We start from the raw sequence: 18,073 nt of genomic DNA on the forward strand, positions 1-18,073 counted from the left end.
GTAAGCCCGTGGTGTTTCTCATATAATGGTATTAATGACATACAACGTAAGCCCGTGTTGTTTCTCATATAATGGTATTAATGACATACAACGTAAGCCCGTGGTGTTTCTCATATAATGGTATTAATGACATACAACGTAAGCCCGTGGTGTTTCTCATATAATGGTATTAATGACATACAACGTAAGCCCGTGTTGTTTCTCATATAATGGTATTAATGACATACAACGTAAGCCCGTGGTGTTTCTCATATAATGGCATTAATGACATACAACGTAAGCCCGTGTTGTTTCTCATATAATGGTATTAATGACATACAACGTAAGCCCGTGGTGTTTCTCATATAATGGCATTAATGACATACAACGTAAGCCCGTGTTGTTTCTCATATAATGGTATTAATGACATACAACGTAAGCCCGTGTTGTTTCTCATATAATGGTATTAATGACATACAACGTAAGCCCGTGTTGTTTCTCATATAATGGTATTAATGACATACAACGTAAGCCCGTGTTGTTTCTCATATAATGGTATTAATGACATACAACGTAAGCCCGTGCTGTTTCTCATATAATGGCATTAATGACATACAACGTAAGCCCGTGTTGTTTCTCATATAATGGTATTAATGACATACAACGTAAGCCCGTGTTGTTTCTCATATAATGGCATTAATGACATACAACGTAAGCCCGTGTTGTTTCTCATATAATGGTATTAATGACATACAACGTAAGCCCGTGGTGTTTCTCATATAATGGTATTAATGACATACAACGTAAGCCCGTGTTGTTTCTCATATAATGGTATTAATGACATACAACGTAAGCCCGTGTTGTTTCTCATATAATGGTATTAATGACATACAACGTAAACCCGTGTTGTTTCTCATATAATGGTATTAATGACATACAACGTAAGCCCGTGTTGTTTCTCATATAATGGTATTAATGACATACAACGTAAGCCCGTGTTGTTTCTCATATAATGGCATTAATGACATACAACGTAAGCCCGTGTTGTTTCTCATATAATGGCATTAATGACATACAACGTAAGCCTGTGTTGTTTCTCATATAATGGTATTAATGACATACAACGTAAGCCTGTGGTGTTTCTCATATAATGGTATTAATGACATACGACGTAAGCCCGTGTTGTTTCTCATATAATGGCATTAATGACATACAACGTAAGCCCGTGTTGTTTCTCATATAATGGCATTAATGACATACAACGTAAGCCTGTGTTGTTTCTCATATAATGGTATTAATGACATACAACGTAAGCCCGTGGTGTTTCTCATATAATGGTATTAATGACATACGACGTAAGCCCGTGTTGTTTCTCATATAATGGTATTAATGACATACAACGTAAGCCTGTGGTGTTCCGCATATGGTGGTACTAATCACAAGTACTGGAAACCCACAGTGAACCGGTCTTTGTTACTAATCACAAGTAGTTGTTGCATGGTTCTATTTCAATCATCCCTTGGTCGCCCCTTTTAGTCGCCTCTTACGACAGGGAAGGGATATCTTCGGTGTATTCTTCGTCTGCGTCCCCCACCCACAGGAGGTTATATTATTACCTTTTTTTAATTCATTATGCCCAACTTAGGAGCGTGTGTGAATTTATTCAGCACAACGTTTCTCCTTGTCTTGCCAAAATCTCTTCATCCTTTCGCTGTGCTTCTTCCGTCCATCCTGTAGCTTGTCTTTTAGGCTGATCAACAAATTTGTATTTGTTTATGAGATTTCTGTATTTTTCTTTGCCTTGCAAGATTTCTTCATTTATACCAGTTTCCTGAAGATCTTTCTTTGTTTATTTCTGTAAGTCAGTTGATGTGACTTTTTTTTACAGATACTGCGAGATTTAGTATTTTCTTTGTTAGCACTATAGTTATCCATCACGATCAGGTGATCATAGAATCTTAATCTTCTTTTTGTAATGGTGTCTGAGATTTTTTCTGCTACTTGATAAATTTCCTGTGATTTCCTTTTCATGGAAATACCATTTTCGCATTTAGGTCCTAGAATTTTCCTGAGGATTTTCCTCTCTTGTTTTTCGACGTTTTTTATTAGTGATCTGCCACCAATTATCAGAGAACTTTATGCATAAAGGGCTTCTGCTTTGACAACTGTGTTGTAGTGTCGTGATTTTGCGTTTTGGGATATAGATTTGTTTTTATGTATCTGTTGCAAACGATGTTGTATGATTTTCGTAATTTTGTAATTCTTTCTTTGTCTGCTTGCTGATTTATTCCGTCTGGTGGTGCATAAACGCAAGGGAACGTATAATAAAAGATTTAAAGATTTACATCTTCCTGGTCTCATGGCATACGATAGTATTCAACTATTGCAACGCACGTGGAGGACACTAAAAATTCTTGTGAAATGGAAACAGCACCTTTTGATAGACACTGCACTGCTCATGAGGAACTCTTTATCTCCACTGTGGGTGGAGTCTGAAGGTACCCCTGCATGTCGTAAGAGTTACTAAGAGGGGGGTACAACCAGTGTTGCCAATTTATATTTTCAAGATCCGCTAAATACAGTACCGGTCAAAAGTTTAGGACCACATTGAAAAATCATGAAGTTTCATCTAGAACCTACAATTTTGCTACTAGACCTCTGTATCTTTTTTCCTGAGCTCTTGCATCTAATATGATATACATCGCCCGATTTCAGTGATTTACGCCAAGTATTGTATAAGTTATACAATTTTGGTCACATCAGAAAGTCAACATTTTTGGAAATATTATGTATTGTATCCTCTAATTGGTTTCAAGTATCACCACCAAGATTCTTTTAGAGACTTAGCAATAGTTGGGGGTCATTTTAGTATAAATATGAAAATTCCGAAAAAATGCGGCACCCATTTTTGTGGGTTTACTTTTTTTTCAAACCAGTGCTAAAATAGTCAATTTTTCCTTGTTCTTGTCATAGGTCTCAGTGTGAGCTATAGGCATCAGAAACGTATTCTTGGATGCCATCCACAGAGTGCAAATGAAACTATCAGGGAAGATAAGTTTGACGCCGATAGCTCACACTGAGACCTTGGGCCATACATGAAAAAGGCAAAGAAAAATCAACAATTTTGGCCCAGGTTCAAAAAAATAAAACACGAAAAAAAACCGGTGCCGCATATTTTCGGAATTTTTATATTTATACTAAAATGGCCCCCACCTATTGCTAAGTCTACAGAAATATCTTGTTGGTGATACTTGTAACCAGTTAGAGTATTCAGTACATTATATTACCAAAATTTTTGATTTTTTGTTGTGACCTTCCAAGAGTTAAAAATTCATAACTTCTACAGTACTTGAACTAACTCAATGAAATTAGGCGACATATATTCTATTAGATGTGAGATATCAGAAAGAAAATTACAGAGGTCTAGCGGCACAATTTTAGGTTCTAGATGACATTTCGTGATTTCTTTATGTGGTCGTAAACATTTGACCGGTACTGTACTACTTAAAATCCGCTAAAATTCCGCCAAGAAATCCTATATCAAATAATGAGCAATAGAATAGGCAATAATAATAATAATAATAATAATAATAATAATAATAATAATAATAATAACAATAAAAGTAAATGCCTGCACTCACCTGATCTGTGAGCCGGCGAGCTAAAACTTGTGGGCGTTTTAGTGCCGGGTGCAAACTAGGTGAATCCCCTACCTCAAGGGCCACACACAGAACAGGCCAGTTCATTAAACGGTCTTTCTTCATACATAAATATAAATGCTACTCTCTCACAGTTTTATTACCTGTCCCTGTCGTCATTCGTCAACAAAGAGATAAGTACCCTTTCCCCACGCATTTAGAAGTTTATGATGCCATGATCTTATAACATCAAATCCAAATAACATGTTTTCCTCACGTGACTGCTAGCTCCTGACAAGAAATACGGAATAGCTCGGAGATAGACTGGAGAACAAATTAAAAAAGAACGTAAAATGGATAAAACACTAAATTCCGCTATAATAAATCTAGATTTCCGCCAAAACTTCTGCTGTCCGCTAAATGATTTATATTTCTCCGCCAAATTTAGCGGAAAATACGCTAAGGTGGCAACACTGGGTACAACGGAAGAGTGCGATATCCTTTCATACGCAGTACTACTACGTGTAAAATGTTACTCTGATTGGGTAGGGCGGGTCTCATAGAGGATGGAGCAGTGTTGCCAGATTTACAAATGACATATCGATAGTTTGTACGTAAAAATTTCTGGAGTTTTAATGAAAATTTCGGTAGTTTTTTGGGCACTGAAATATTATAATACAACTAAGTTAAAGAATGCAATAGTCATTTGAAGTTATTATGAGATAATATACAATTTCACTCACCCATGCTCTCTGGCCACACTATGCTTCTTCTTCTCCCCACTTTTCCTGTAGATATAGTTATTCATTAGGCGTAGAAAATTGTGTGCCAGTTTTGAAGTCGTAGCATGATGCAGATCTGTATGCCTGCGGGTCGGGGATTCCCCTTCAAATGATGCAGTCAAACGTGAGTTTTGAGTTCAATAAGAGGGTAGAGATAACCTAATTCGAGCCTAAAGTGAATGCGGGGAAGTACCTAACGAGTGATATTATCGATAAAACGTCACGCAGTGAGACGAGGAAAGAGTTTTTAGGTACAAATATACAATCGAACCTCCATTATTCGAATTTTCAGTATCTCGTAGTAACTTAAATTTCCCGGCCGTTGGTCCTATTCCTCATGTGTATTTATTTCTCTATTACACGAAATTCTCGAAGCAAAAGTTTCCTCCCTTGAAACGAAAAATGCTCTGTAACTCGAATTTTGTGCAACGTTAACTGTGCAATACGGCATTTGTGGTTTGTGAGGAACAGTTAACAAGTAAAGGAAGGTTTGCACTGATGCTGGGAGCTAAAATGAGGGGAACATAAAAACTAAAACTGCTAGTGATCGGAAAATCGGCAAAGCCTCGCTTTTACTCGGGTGTGAATTAATTACCGTTTACGTACGAAATAAACCCCCGGAGTCGCGGATGCCATTTACGAATCTCTGCTGCGTGATATTGACGAGAGGTTCCAACGTGAAGGGAGGAAAGGTTAACACTAACAAACAGAAGAGATTATCGGATTTTTTTTTCCAAAGGTGTTAACCGAGGTATGTTTCTTGTTTCACTACTGTATCCTGTCTTCTAAAACGGTACTTTAATAAGTGTTGTAACTAAAGTGATGTAAATTGGAGTTTGCTTGTATATTTTAAATACTATTAAAATAGTGTATTCAATATAAGCCCGTAGATACTTAGATTCAATTGAGTGCTATACATGCTCAAAAATGGTGTTGTCTATATCTCGAAATTTCGATAACTCGAAATAAAATTTAACTTCCGAAGTTATTAGAGATATAGAGGTTCCACTGAATCATGAATAGGTAAGGTAAGGGTTGTTCTGCCCGAAGGCAGGTCCGAACCTCCGCAGAGGTGTTCCTGAGCCGGAGTTTACGTGCGGTAGGGTGGCCAGTTCCTTCCCGCTCCTCCATTTCCTTACCCCCACCAACAGCGCGTGGCAACCCATCCAACTCCTGACCACGCCCAGTGTTGCTTAACTTCGGAGATCTCACGGGATCCGGTGTTTCAACACGGCTACGGCCGTTGGCTGAATCTTGAATCATTAATCATTATTCATTCTTGTTATTTTCCTTAAATTTGGATTAGAAAATATTTCTGGATATTTGTTTGTATTTTCGGTTTTTCTGGTGTGTTGCAAAAAAAAAAAATCTAGAGAGCTCCTAGAATTTCGGGAGACCTGGCAACACTGGGAGAAGGTGAGAAAGGAGCGTCCATGGAACTGTCCCAGCATTCACCTTAGGTAGGAGAATCGAAAACCACGGAAGGCTATTTTCAGAACAGTCGACGCACCACCTCCCGAATGCAGAGCTGTAAAGCAACGCAAAAGCCGTGGCCACTCTGCTCGCTGTAACCTCGTATATTATTTGAAGGACGCTATATTTGGTAGCTAACGGACTCGACTTAATGGTTTCATTGAAAGCATTTCTTAGAGATTAATTTCCAGAGTATTCTGGACCGATCTTTATTTGTCTAAGAGATTCGGGCTGTTCTGGCGCCTCTTTGTGTGTTCATTACTAATTGGTTAATATTGAGAGCTCTGCTTATTAGTGGCGGGCCCAAAGTAAACAGCGCTCATGTTCGGTAGTTCAGGGTCGGCAAATGTACATATTGGCTTCTTAATTGACAGTTTTATGGAGTCCTGCACCTCGGAGACGGACAAGTGGATGGTACGCGGTTGAAGAATGTGCAGTGCACAGAGCTCTTCACGAGCCGACGAACCATAATTCGTTCTAGAACCCTGCTATGTTTATTCTTCAAAACTTATTAAAATCTCTTCTAAGATATTAATGCATTGGTTCAGCCTAGATATGAAATTAATGATTATTAAAACACGGCTTTATTTATAAAACTGAATATTCGGGCAGTAAATACTAAGATCTACGCACCCAGGTATTCCAAGTACCTTCAATAAAAGTTGTCTCCCCCATACTACGAAAAATGCAAAATTAAGCAATTTCCTCAATTGTGCAGAAAGTTGAAGAGATAAAGGACCCGAAAAAGTTTCAAATTGTGAATCTTCGATAGCTCTATCAAACTAAAAAAAAATCGAAAAATCACTTTCGGCCTAAATGCACTTTCGAAAAACAACCTAAAATGCTTTTTCTTTAGTCGTTTTATTTCTTATTCAAATCCCAGAGAAATTTACATAATTCCTTCCGTAACGTGTTCCTGGGTTCAATAGTCTGTCTTTTTTTTATTTTTGAAAAATGTCCGCATCGAATTTTGTTATAAGGGCTTAAATAATAATAAAAATGTTATTTACTTTACGTCCCACTAACTATTTTTTACGGTTTTCGGAGACGCCAAGGAGCCGGAATTTAGTCCCACAGGAGTTCTTTCACTTCCAGTAAATCTACCGACACGAAGCCGACGTATTTGAGCACCTTCAAATACCACCGGACTGAGCCAGGATCGAACCTGCCAAGTTTGGGTCAGAAGGACAGCTCTTCAACCATCTGAGCTACTCAGCCCGGCTATATATATAAGGGCTTAAGTGAAACTCTTCATTGACTCACATTAGCGCTCGTAGTGGTGCTTAAGTGAAACTCTCCATTGACTCACATTAGCGCTCGTAGTGGTGCTTAAGTGAAACAATGCATTGGCTCACATTAGCGCCCGTAGTGGTGCTTAAATGAAACTCTCCACTGACTCACATTAGCGTTCGTAGTGGTGCTAAAGTGAAACAATGCATTGGCTCACATTAGCGCTCGTAGTGGTGCTTCAGTGAAACTCTCCATTGACTCACATTAGCGCTCGTAGTGGTGCTTAAATGAAACTCTCCATTGATTCACATTAGCGCTCGTAGTGGTGCTTAAGTGAAACAATGCATTGGCTCACATTAGCGCCCGTAGTGGTGCTTAAATGAAAGTTTCCACTGACTCACATTAGCGCTCGTAGTGGTAGGAAAGGGCAACTGGTAATGAAATCGACCGGATATCGATGATTAAGAAAAGGATTGTAATCTTTAGGAATCAATAAAGAATATATGTTCATACTGTATTAAATTTTATTTACCTAAAATTCATAGCTCATACCCCTGGGATGTTTTCGGCATTGAGTTGCTTGCCTGAAGTGCTAGAAGTGTTGATTTTTTTTTTTTTTTTTTTTTTTGCTAGTTGCTTTACGTCGCACCGACACAGATAGGTCTTATGGCGACGATGGGATGGGAAAGGCCTAGGAGTTGGAAGGAAGCGGCCGTGACCTTAAATAAGGTACAGCCCCAGCATTTGCCTGGTGTGAAAATGGGAAACCACGGAAAACCATCTTCAGGGCTGCCGACAGTGTGATTCGAACCCACTATCTTTCTTTTGCAAAACGAGGTGATTTGACTTTCTTCCCTCCCGACAGGTTCTGCTCATTCTCTAGAATCACATTTCCGCCACCACTAGTTTTAATTCTCAAATTTTTCTGGAGTCCAGGTTTCACATCCGTACTTCAGCAAACTCCAAACAAAGTTGTTGAGGAACGACTTTCTTGTCTCCAAACTGATGTGTTCATTTAGTAACAAATCCTTCTTGTTTCGCTCTCGGTCGCTATAATAACAATGGGTAAATACGAGGTGGCTCCTCAGCGTCGTACTTTCTACTTATAAGTGTCCCGCATGCACTAACGATGAATGGGATGCCTAACATCCGATCTTCACAGGCGCATTACTGCCTGTAGGCACGTTACGTCACAATACGAAAAGATAACAGCCGCTCGCTCCATATTCCTCAACGCCACCCGTCTGATGCGCCCCCTTGCGTTAGTTAGCCTCGTTTTCGAACGGTCAGTAATAGACTGGGATTTGGTACAGTAGCACTAAATTTGCTGTCTACGTATTTACAATGGCTGTTCAGTTCAGCAACAGAGAATACACATACATAATTTTAACTGATGAGGAATCTGATCGGTATGCAGCCGAAGAACGCAGGAGTTTTCCAAATAGCCGCCTGCCTTCTACCCTCGTATTTCATCGAACAGAGTTGGAATTGATAGATAATGGATCGTACAAGGCACATACAAGCAATTCATTGGTAAACTGGAATATCTGTCTTTGTAAACATTAATGACTTGGTTTTGCACTCTAATCAGGTCATCATTAGAATACAGTTGCGAGGTGTGGCTACCTTCTCAGTGGTATTTAAAACAAAACTTGGAAAGAGTCCAAATAAGGTTCATGAAATGGATCAGCTGCAAAGGGTTGGGTATTTCTCCCTCTTCGTCCGATTACGAGTCTTTTTGTGAGACTATGAGTATGAGGACATTGAACTACCGCCACAGATGTGCCAATGCCCTCTTTCTTCCTGACGAATAGAGTGGATTGCTCAGCATTATTGGAGTTGGTACCATTACATGTTCCTCGTCGCAATAGTAGGCAAATGCATACTTTCCATCTGCCTAAAGTGAGAATTGTGGCTCGGGCAATCTCATGGCTACTGAGGGCGCTAAAGTCACTGAATGAGGTGGCTAAATCAGTGGACGTTTTTCACTCACCCCCCTCTAAAATCAGACGTCCCTAACGACCTCATTATTGTAAGGCCCTCTCTGTAAAATATGTGTATGTAAATGGCTCTAGAAGTAGTTTAATCATGACAATTATTTAAGGAGATTCATTTTTATTTTTTATTTAAGGTGTTGTAAATATATATAAATGTATCTAGGTTTAGTTTAAATTTGGTTACTATTTCAGAAAATTAGTGTTATTTATTTAAGGTGTATTTTCCTGTATATATAGTCTTATTGAATCATCTATAATTGGGCAAATAACCTGTTGATGATAAGTAAATCTATCTATAGTAAAGTATAATTTCTGCATCTTTTGCGTTTTTACAAAAGCACCCTGTTAAAGAACGTGTGTAGTAAAATGGCCGCTATTTGTTTCACATCCGATGTCTACAGTAGCAGGTTGTAGCTCTCCTTTGTAAACCAGCGATTAGGCATCCCATTCATCACTAATGCCCGCGGAACATTTAAAAATAGGAAGTAAGGTGTTAAATATTTTCAAAATATGGACAATTTAAAAAATAAAAGTTGTGAAAAATGATGTAAAGGATATCTTGTTTGTGTCCAATTTTAATGCTTGTGGAAGGAAGTACACGTGAAAGTCACTAAAGGTAAATAAATGAACATTAGTCACAGAACACGAGTATAAGCTATTTGATATAGGTTTAAGTGGATTGAGTGAGGAGGCCAAAGGCAGCTACAAAGAAAATAATACGCATAGAGTAGAACTTTCTTTCCATATTTCGTAGAAATACTGAACTAGAATCCACCTTTAAATTATTATTGATGGCAATAAAATAAATGATAAATAATTTTGTGGCAAGAATAACTTTGAAACCATAAAATATGGCAGATATTTAAAATGGGTCGTTAAATCAAGTAAATATTTGTGAGTTTTTCACAAATATGTAAAGAAACATGCACTAAAGCTGGAAATATGGAAAATCAAATATGTTTCAAATCACTCCAACTGAAAGATTAAAAACAATTTAATTGTATGTAATGAAAAATGTATTAATATAAAAATCCCAGCCCTGGCTGTCACTATTCTTTACTTGATTTCTGGTACGCATTTATTTTGAAGAGTTATACTTTGCAAGTAACACAATTCCGTGACTTGCTCCAAGGCTGTACAATTTTAAATTATGTCAGCTAGAGTTGGTCGTTTATTTCTGTCGATCACCAAGGATTTTGTCTTCTATGGTATTTATTCTTAGCCCATATTTCCCTGAGGATGTGTGAAAAACTCTTAGCATTCTATTGATTTCATGTTCAGGATTCATTTAATATTTCAAAGTAGAAAAACTCCCGCATTTGAAAATATGTTGGAGTTGTGGACCAGGGCATCAGCGGATTCGATTTGACAGTGCAGTTCAGCCATGTTTAATCCTCCCGCTGTATATCTCATGTTTACAGTCCGAATGTTTAGGTTAAAATGCAAATTAATTTGGCTGGTGCGCTGTTCCGTAATGTAGTGAGAGTAACATAACATCCAGGGGTTCCAACAGTCTGGGCCCCTACTGGTTATGCAAATCTCATAACAGAACCGTTGTCCGGGCTTTCGTTAGTAGCTTTAGCAAGATTGCATTCTAACCTAAACCCGTCTCACTTTCTAGTCTCGAAACTAATATTAAACTTTGTTGCAGATCGCCGGGACGGAATGCAGTCAGCAGGGCGGTGATGGCAACAGGAAGAGCAAAGGCAGAACTGGATGGCCACAGCATGTATGGGCTCTGGAGCTGAAGCAAGAGCAGCTGTAGTGATCCCCTCACTTCTTAGAGCAAGATATCATTAGAAACAGCCCCGACTGACTTTCTCCCGAATTTCCGTGTGGCTCGTCTGTATACTTGTATAGGCCTACCAACATTATTATTTAGATTACTTTTTCAAACTTCCCTCCCACTTATTATAAGGAATATTTTGCGTATGTTGCTTTGAACCCGTCACCGTTTCAGGCCGCCGCACACAGAAAGCTAAGTTAAGTTACATTAAGCTACGCTAAGCAAAGTAATGCCAAATTATGTTGTGCTACGTCACGAATAAAAAGTTAAGTTAAACTATGATAGGCAGCCGTTTAAACATGGCGGATTAATTGTAGAGGAGGCTTTTTTATTGGTCGCCGTTGTCGAAGACGAAAAAAGAGAAAGAAACTCCACTTTTTCATTCAAGCATTCCGTGGAAGTGATGAAGAATTAAAAATCACTTTCGTCTAAATCAGGAACAGCTTCATGAACTACTCTCTATTAAGATAAAACTGAATATGTAGTACCCAAATTATAGAGTAAGCAGAGCAAAGTCATCTCCGTACAGGCCATGAAGGCCCTTGGAGGGGTGGAAGGTAAAGGCTCCCACTATCGATAACCTCGGCACTTGATGGGGTAGAGTGGTTAGCTCTACGCCCGAAATTATAGAGTGCAGGGTAAAAATGTATGTAAAAGCAATAAATGATTCGTAAATCAATTCCACAGTTTCTTCTTCTTCTTCTTCTTCTTCTTATTATTATTATTATTATTATTATCATTATCATTATCATTATCATTATCATTATTATTATTATTATTATTATTATTATTATTATTATTATTATTATTATTATTATTATTATTATTATTATTATTATTTCCGGTGAGGCCTGCTAAGGTCCACGTGCCAATTTCAATTCAATTTTTTATACTTTGTTTTTTTCTCTTCCGTATCTTGCAATATTCTTTCATCCTTTCACTATGCTGTTTCTTTCTGTCCTCGGACCACTTTGCACCAAGCTTCTAGTTCAATCTTCCTTGGAATCCTTCCATACTTACTACCCTCTTTCTAAAAGTCTCTCTCTCCATAGTCTCTTCTTCTCTTATACTATTTGCTTCTAAAGCTTTCTTTACTTCTCGAATCCAGCTTTGTTGCCTTTTTGTCCCAAAGGTGCTGTTTGTTAAGCTGGAATTGTCCATTTTGTAAATATGTTCAAAAAATTGCAATCTTCTTTTTCTTATGGTTTCTGTTATGTTTTCTATGTTCCTGTGTATTTCGTCATTAGATCTGAATTTCCATATTTCTGTTGTTTTCACAGGGCTTTAGATTTTTCTCATGATTCTCCTTTCTGCTACCTGAAGTTTATCTAATATATAGTTTAGTACCATGAATTCACTTGCATATAGGCATTCCGGTTTCACCAATGTAGTGTAGTGCCTTATTTTAAGATTTTTAGATAGAAACTTTTTGTTGTGAAATTTCCAGAGTTTCATTTACTGTATCTCTTGTCAACAGTTGTTATATCTCTTTAATAATTTGACGGACAAGTATATTTTTGTATATCTTCAATATCTTTTATCCTTTTATCTGTCTTCCATGATATTAAAGAAGCCCAGAAAATATTAAGCAATATAATAGGTGATGTATTGAGGTAATTCACGAAAGCCACCCACATTTAGCGACTGTTTGCTAGATTCCGGGGACAAAAGTGATTGTGCGTATGCGCGAAGCCAGATACAGTTATGAAAATCGCCTCATTGTCGATCTATAAAATTTAGCTTGGCATGGCTTAGGTTAGCGCAGCTTGGCTTTCTGTGTGTGGTGGCCTTTATGCTGTGGATTTCGCCCCTTGTGCGGATCATGAGAGGAACAGCATTGTGTTACTGAGGTTCAAATTGTTTTTTGGGTTTTTTCACCGACAACAAAACCGATACTTGGTCATTTTAGTGAGTAATGTTCACGTGTAATTAGAACTGACCTGGAGTGAGGTTTAAATCACCGTAGTGAAATTCTTTAAATATTATATCCCAACTAAGAAAAACATTCTGTATCATAGAGTGAAGTGTTGAATCGTGCAATTTTCTTTTCTGTTATCTAATGTACAATAATTATACCATAATTGTTATATTCTAGTCAAGAGAACAGAAGATAATTTGCATTAGTGTGAAAATTACACTCACCGTGTTCTTAGAGAGAAAATAAAGGCGAGAAAGTAGTGGACAAGGTGGTTAATAGGGAGAGGACTAGTGGATTAGAATGTAAAGTCATTTGAACAAGGCGAAAGTACCATCTAGCCGCCCTACACTTATGTAGGCGAGTTGCATAAATTTTAGGGGTTCTGAGTCTCAGAGCAGAGCCATTGTGCGGGTTAGAATATACTTGCGCCTTGTTTAAATACGTTTGCATTTCAACCTATTAGTGTCTAAAAATCATTTTTCCAGTGATAAATTAAAAGAGACTTGCGGGAATGAACTGCAGTTCGTCGTGAATGAGTTCCATGATAGACCTCAGTTTAACCAGATGATGATATTACCGCATTAACTCAGAATCATGGAAATTGGACGTAATTTGCTTCACAGAGACATTTGAAATATACTGAAGAGAGTTCAAGCTTTGAGTAGAAATGTTCTTATCTGACTGTATCATTTTTATCTCTTCACTGTTATTTTTGAAGCTTCTGATTTAATTATTTACGATGTTTAAGGGAACCCTTTTAACGTCTAGGAATTTCATCCTCTTCAGTCCTTTCTGTCTTCTCTCTTTCTTACTCTGAACTTTACAATAAATCGTCTTTTCCAAACTTTTAAATGTACATATCTGTATATATAACCTGAATTAATTATTTTATTGATGGAAGTATTTCTGAAACTCTTGTAGTATATTTCTTGAAAAAATAAAAAATACAATTACTGTATCAAAAAATAGATTTTTGTCTTGGTTGTGTTTTATTTGTGCCTACCACACCAGAAACCAAAATATCCTTAAAAGCTGCTCCTTCAACATTCTACTGAACAGAAATGTATCCTCCTTTTTCTCCTAATGTTGAAAATATTTCTTAACAAAGTAGAGGTCCCCATAATACGAAAAATGTATTATTAAGCAATTTCTTCAATTGTGCCGAAAGTTTAAGGGCAAAGTTTTCAAATTGTGAGTCTTGGATAGCTCTACCAAACTAAAAAAAAATTCGAAAATCACTTCCAGCTAAATGCAGTCCCGGAAAAACCGCCTGAAATCGCTTGTTTCTTTACCCACTGTTTTTCATTCAAATGCTAGCCAAATTAACTTATTTACATAATTCTTTCTGTAATACCTTCCTTGGTTCAATGCCCTCAGGCATTCTTTTAATAATGTCCACACCGAATGTAGTTATAAGGACTTAAGTGAAATTCTGCATTGACTCACGCTATTCTCATACATTATTATATTCGTAGCTCATATGCCTAGGATGTCTTCAACATTGAGTTGCTTTACGTCGCACCGACACTGATGGGTTTTATGGCGACGATGGGACAGGGAAGGGCTAGGAGTGGGAAGAAGCCGGCGTTGGCCTTAATTAGGGCCTGGCGTGAAAATAGGAAACCACAGAAAACCATCAAAACCATCTTCAGAGATGCCAATACCTCCCGAATGCAAGCTCACAGCTGTACGCCCCTAACCGCACGGCCAACTCACTGGATGAGAAATGTATCTATACAGGTCAGTAGTAACTTAATGTTCGTACAACTAAGGACATAGTCCTATTCGAATTCTACATTTTAGGTATAGATCTTGTTATTGTACCTGTTCCAGGTGATTCTGTAAAGTATTTACAGTTTAGCAATTATATGTATGATTCCTAATTTACCTCTGCTGGTGTCCGGCTCCATGGCTAAATGGTTAGCGTGCAGGCCTTTGGTCACAGGGGTCCCGGGTTTGGTTCCCGGCAGAGTCGGGAATTTTAACCATCATTGGTTAATTTCGCTGGCACTGGGGCTGGGTGTATGTGTCGTCTTCATCATCGTTTCATCCTCATCACGACGCGCAGGTCACCTACTGGTGTCAAATCGAAAGACCTGCACCTGGCGAGCCGAACATGTCCTCGGACACTCCCGGCACTAAAAGCCATATGCCATTTCATTTCATTTTTGCTGCTTCAAAAATTTCGCCTAGACTATCTACTTCCAAGATTTTTCCTAATTTGGTGATTAACGGTTGATTATTGAATCGTGATATAGTTCCTTCCATATACTGGGTCTTTTCAAATTAAAATTGGTGGCCCGCTTTGGCTGCTATTTCATGAAGTTTTTATACGGACTGGATTGCTTCTTGTGGGGCTTTACCTGCTCCCCTATCTGGAGTATCCCAGGTCTAGTGGGTAGGGGGTTCTCGCCGGACTTGCCCGGACGAGGAAGAGAGGGAAATAAAATGCCTCTCGGGGACCAAAAACAGGCACAGCCAAAAACAGTCTGAGGCAACATTTCAGACCTTAGTTGTAATACTCAGGTCGATCACGATCTCCCCATTCTCTTCAACTTACCAGCATTATTATTATTATTATTATTATTATTATTATTATTATTATTATTATTATTATTATTATTATTATTATTATTATTTCCGCCACTCTGATGTAGTGGTTAGTGAGATTAGAGGCCACCGCTGGAGACCCGGGTTCAATTCCAGGCTCTGGCACGAAATTTTAAAAGTGGTACGAAGACTCGAACCTGGTCCACTCAGCATCGGGTAGTCAACTGAGTAGAGGGGGTTCAATTCCCACGTCAGCCATCCTTGAAGTGGTTTTCCGTGGTTTCTCACTTCTCCTCCAGGCAAATGCCGAGATGGTACCTAACTTAGGGCCACGGCCGCTCCCTTCCTCTTCCTTGTCTATCCCTTCCAATCTTCCCATACCCCTACAAGGTCCCTGTTCAGCATGACAAGTGATGCCGCCTAGGCGATGTACTGGTCCTATTCTCCAGTTGTATCTCTCAACCCACAGTCTGAAGCTCCAGGACACTGCCCTTGAGGTGGTAGAGGTGGGATCCTTCGCTGAGTCCGAGGGCAAAGTCAACCCTGGAGGGTAAACGGATTAAGAAAGAAAGAAGATAATAATAATTATTATTATTATCTTTTTTATGAAGATAATTTTGTAACTGGGCCCATTGGCGCTGCAAATTAGTAACCGCTGTAGAGAAAGGGTCATTACTGGGCATCTCTCGTGTTCCAGACGTGAAGAGATTGGGTTTAACTGAGGGTGTGCAATGAGGCGGAAGGAAAATTGGGGTGATATGTAGGCATGGATTGTACCCTGAGGAGATTAAGGTATCCCTCTCTATCGTATCCAGCTGGGGAAGTAGGTCTGGGGTCTTGCACAACTACTTGCGTACATTTGCGTTTGCGCAGGTTTTCCACAGGCAAGGGAGGCGTCTCTCTAGTAAGAGGTGGAAAGTGTTGGGGTTTCTGGTCTGGATAAAAAAAAACTTAGGGTTGAATTTTAGAGCTAGCTTTCATAAAAGTTACGTTTTCTGTACTTATAAGTTTCTTTACAAGAATTTGATGCTTTTGCGCTGGGAAGTGTGATGATCCAGTTGAATGGGCCCCTTGACAATGTGTGCATTTGCGAAAGTTTTCAGAACACGGCTGTGGGGTGTCCGCATCCAGGCGCCATGGCTTTACAATTTTTGTCGGTGAGACGTAGCGTTGACATTTCCTGCAAATAATTGGTGCAAATATGAACGGTTGTACGTCCAAATGCACGCGATACAATGAGCCCTGATGGGGTAAGTTTTTCGTACGGGAGACAACTTTAATTGATCTCGTAGGCAAATAATCAATACGGTTTTATTGAATAACTTTATGATTCAATCTTTCCGTAGATTTAACTGGCGCCCGTGATTTTAGATTTTTAAGAATTTCAGCATCAGATAGGCCTTGTCTACCCCACGAATTATACCCACTCGCAAGACGTCGGAGCTGGGAATATAAGCTTTAGCCTTAATACTTGCAAGGATTGGATGTCGTAAAAAGGCATTCGCTTGTACAGCATGCGGAAATTCAATTTGTAAGCGATTAGGACCTTTCCGGGCAATAGATTTAACACCCATGTTATTTTCATAGAAAATTCTACATTCTACACCTGCCTACAACAGTGCTCTACAAGAACTTTATTCAAAGAAAAAGGAAATATGGAGCACGTTTTATACCATGGATGCCATGATGACTCAAGATCGGAAACAACCAAATTATGAGCTACGGCATGTGATGACACATGGCTTCCATCACAGAATATGTGACAATACGAAACATCATGAACCGCAGGAGGATTGTATGTGTCGGCTGCGCAAGAATCGTTGTGATCGCTATCACCTCCAGGAATGTGAAAAAAGAGTGGTGTCCTTGACCAAATTTTGTAGTGACTACATGTGACTACATCTTGGAAGGGAGGGTGCGATCAGTCGTTGAGAGGAAGTTGGATGAAAACCAGTGTGGTTTCAGACAACAGAGCGGCTGTCAGGATCAGATTTTCAGTATGCGCCAGGTAACTGAAACATGCTACGAGAGGAATAGGCAGTTGTGTTTATGTTTCGTAGATCTAGAGAAAGCATATGACAGACTACCAAGGGAAAAGGTGTTCACTATACTGGGGGACTATGGAATTAAAGGTAGATTAATAAAATCAATCAAAGGCATTTATGTTGACAATTGGGCTTCAGCGAGAATTGATGGTAGAATGAGTTCTTAGTTCAAGGTACTTACAGGGATTAGACAAGGCTGTAATATTTCACCTTTGCTGTTCGTAGTTTACATGGATCATCTGCTGAAAGGTATAAAATGGCAGGGAGGGATTCATTTAGGTGGAAATATAGTAAGCAGTTTGGCCTAGGCTGACGACTTGGTCTTAATGGCAGACTGTGCCGAAAGCCTGCAGTCTAATATCTTGGAACTTGAAAATAGGTGCAATGAGTATGGTACGAAAATTAGCCTTTCGAAGACTAAATTGATGACAGTAGGTAAGAAATTCAACAGAACTGAATGTCAGATTGGTGATACAAAGCTAGAACAGGTTGATAATTTCAAGTATTTAGGTTGTGTGTTCTCGCAGGATGGTAATATAGTAAGTGAGATTGAATCAAGGTGTCGTAAAGCTAATGCAGTGAGCTCGCAGTTACGATCAACAGTATTCTGTAAGAAGGAAGTCAGCTCCCAGACGAAACTATCTTTACATCGGTCTGTTTTCAGACCAACTTTGC

General features: G+C 38.8%; 1 protein-coding gene across 1 annotated transcript in view; it reads left to right on the top strand.

Moving 5' to 3' along the window:
• LOC136866547 (heart- and neural crest derivatives-expressed protein 2) overlaps positions 1–13,753 on the top strand; it is a 90,563-nt gene extending 76,810 nt beyond the window's left edge. Inside the window, exon 3 of the mRNA XM_067143615.2 lies at positions 10,751–13,753. Coding sequence (XP_066999716.1) covers positions 10,751–10,864 — 114 coding nt within the window. The 3' untranslated portion in view covers positions 10,865–13,753. The remainder of the gene's footprint in view (positions 1–10,750) is intronic.
• Positions 13,754–18,073: the final 4,320 nt, after the last annotated feature.

This window comes from Anabrus simplex, chromosome 3 (genome assembly GCF_040414725.1).
Source record: "Anabrus simplex isolate iqAnaSimp1 chromosome 3, ASM4041472v1, whole genome shotgun sequence".
NCBI lineage: Eukaryota > Metazoa > Arthropoda > Insecta > Orthoptera > Tettigoniidae > Anabrus > Anabrus simplex.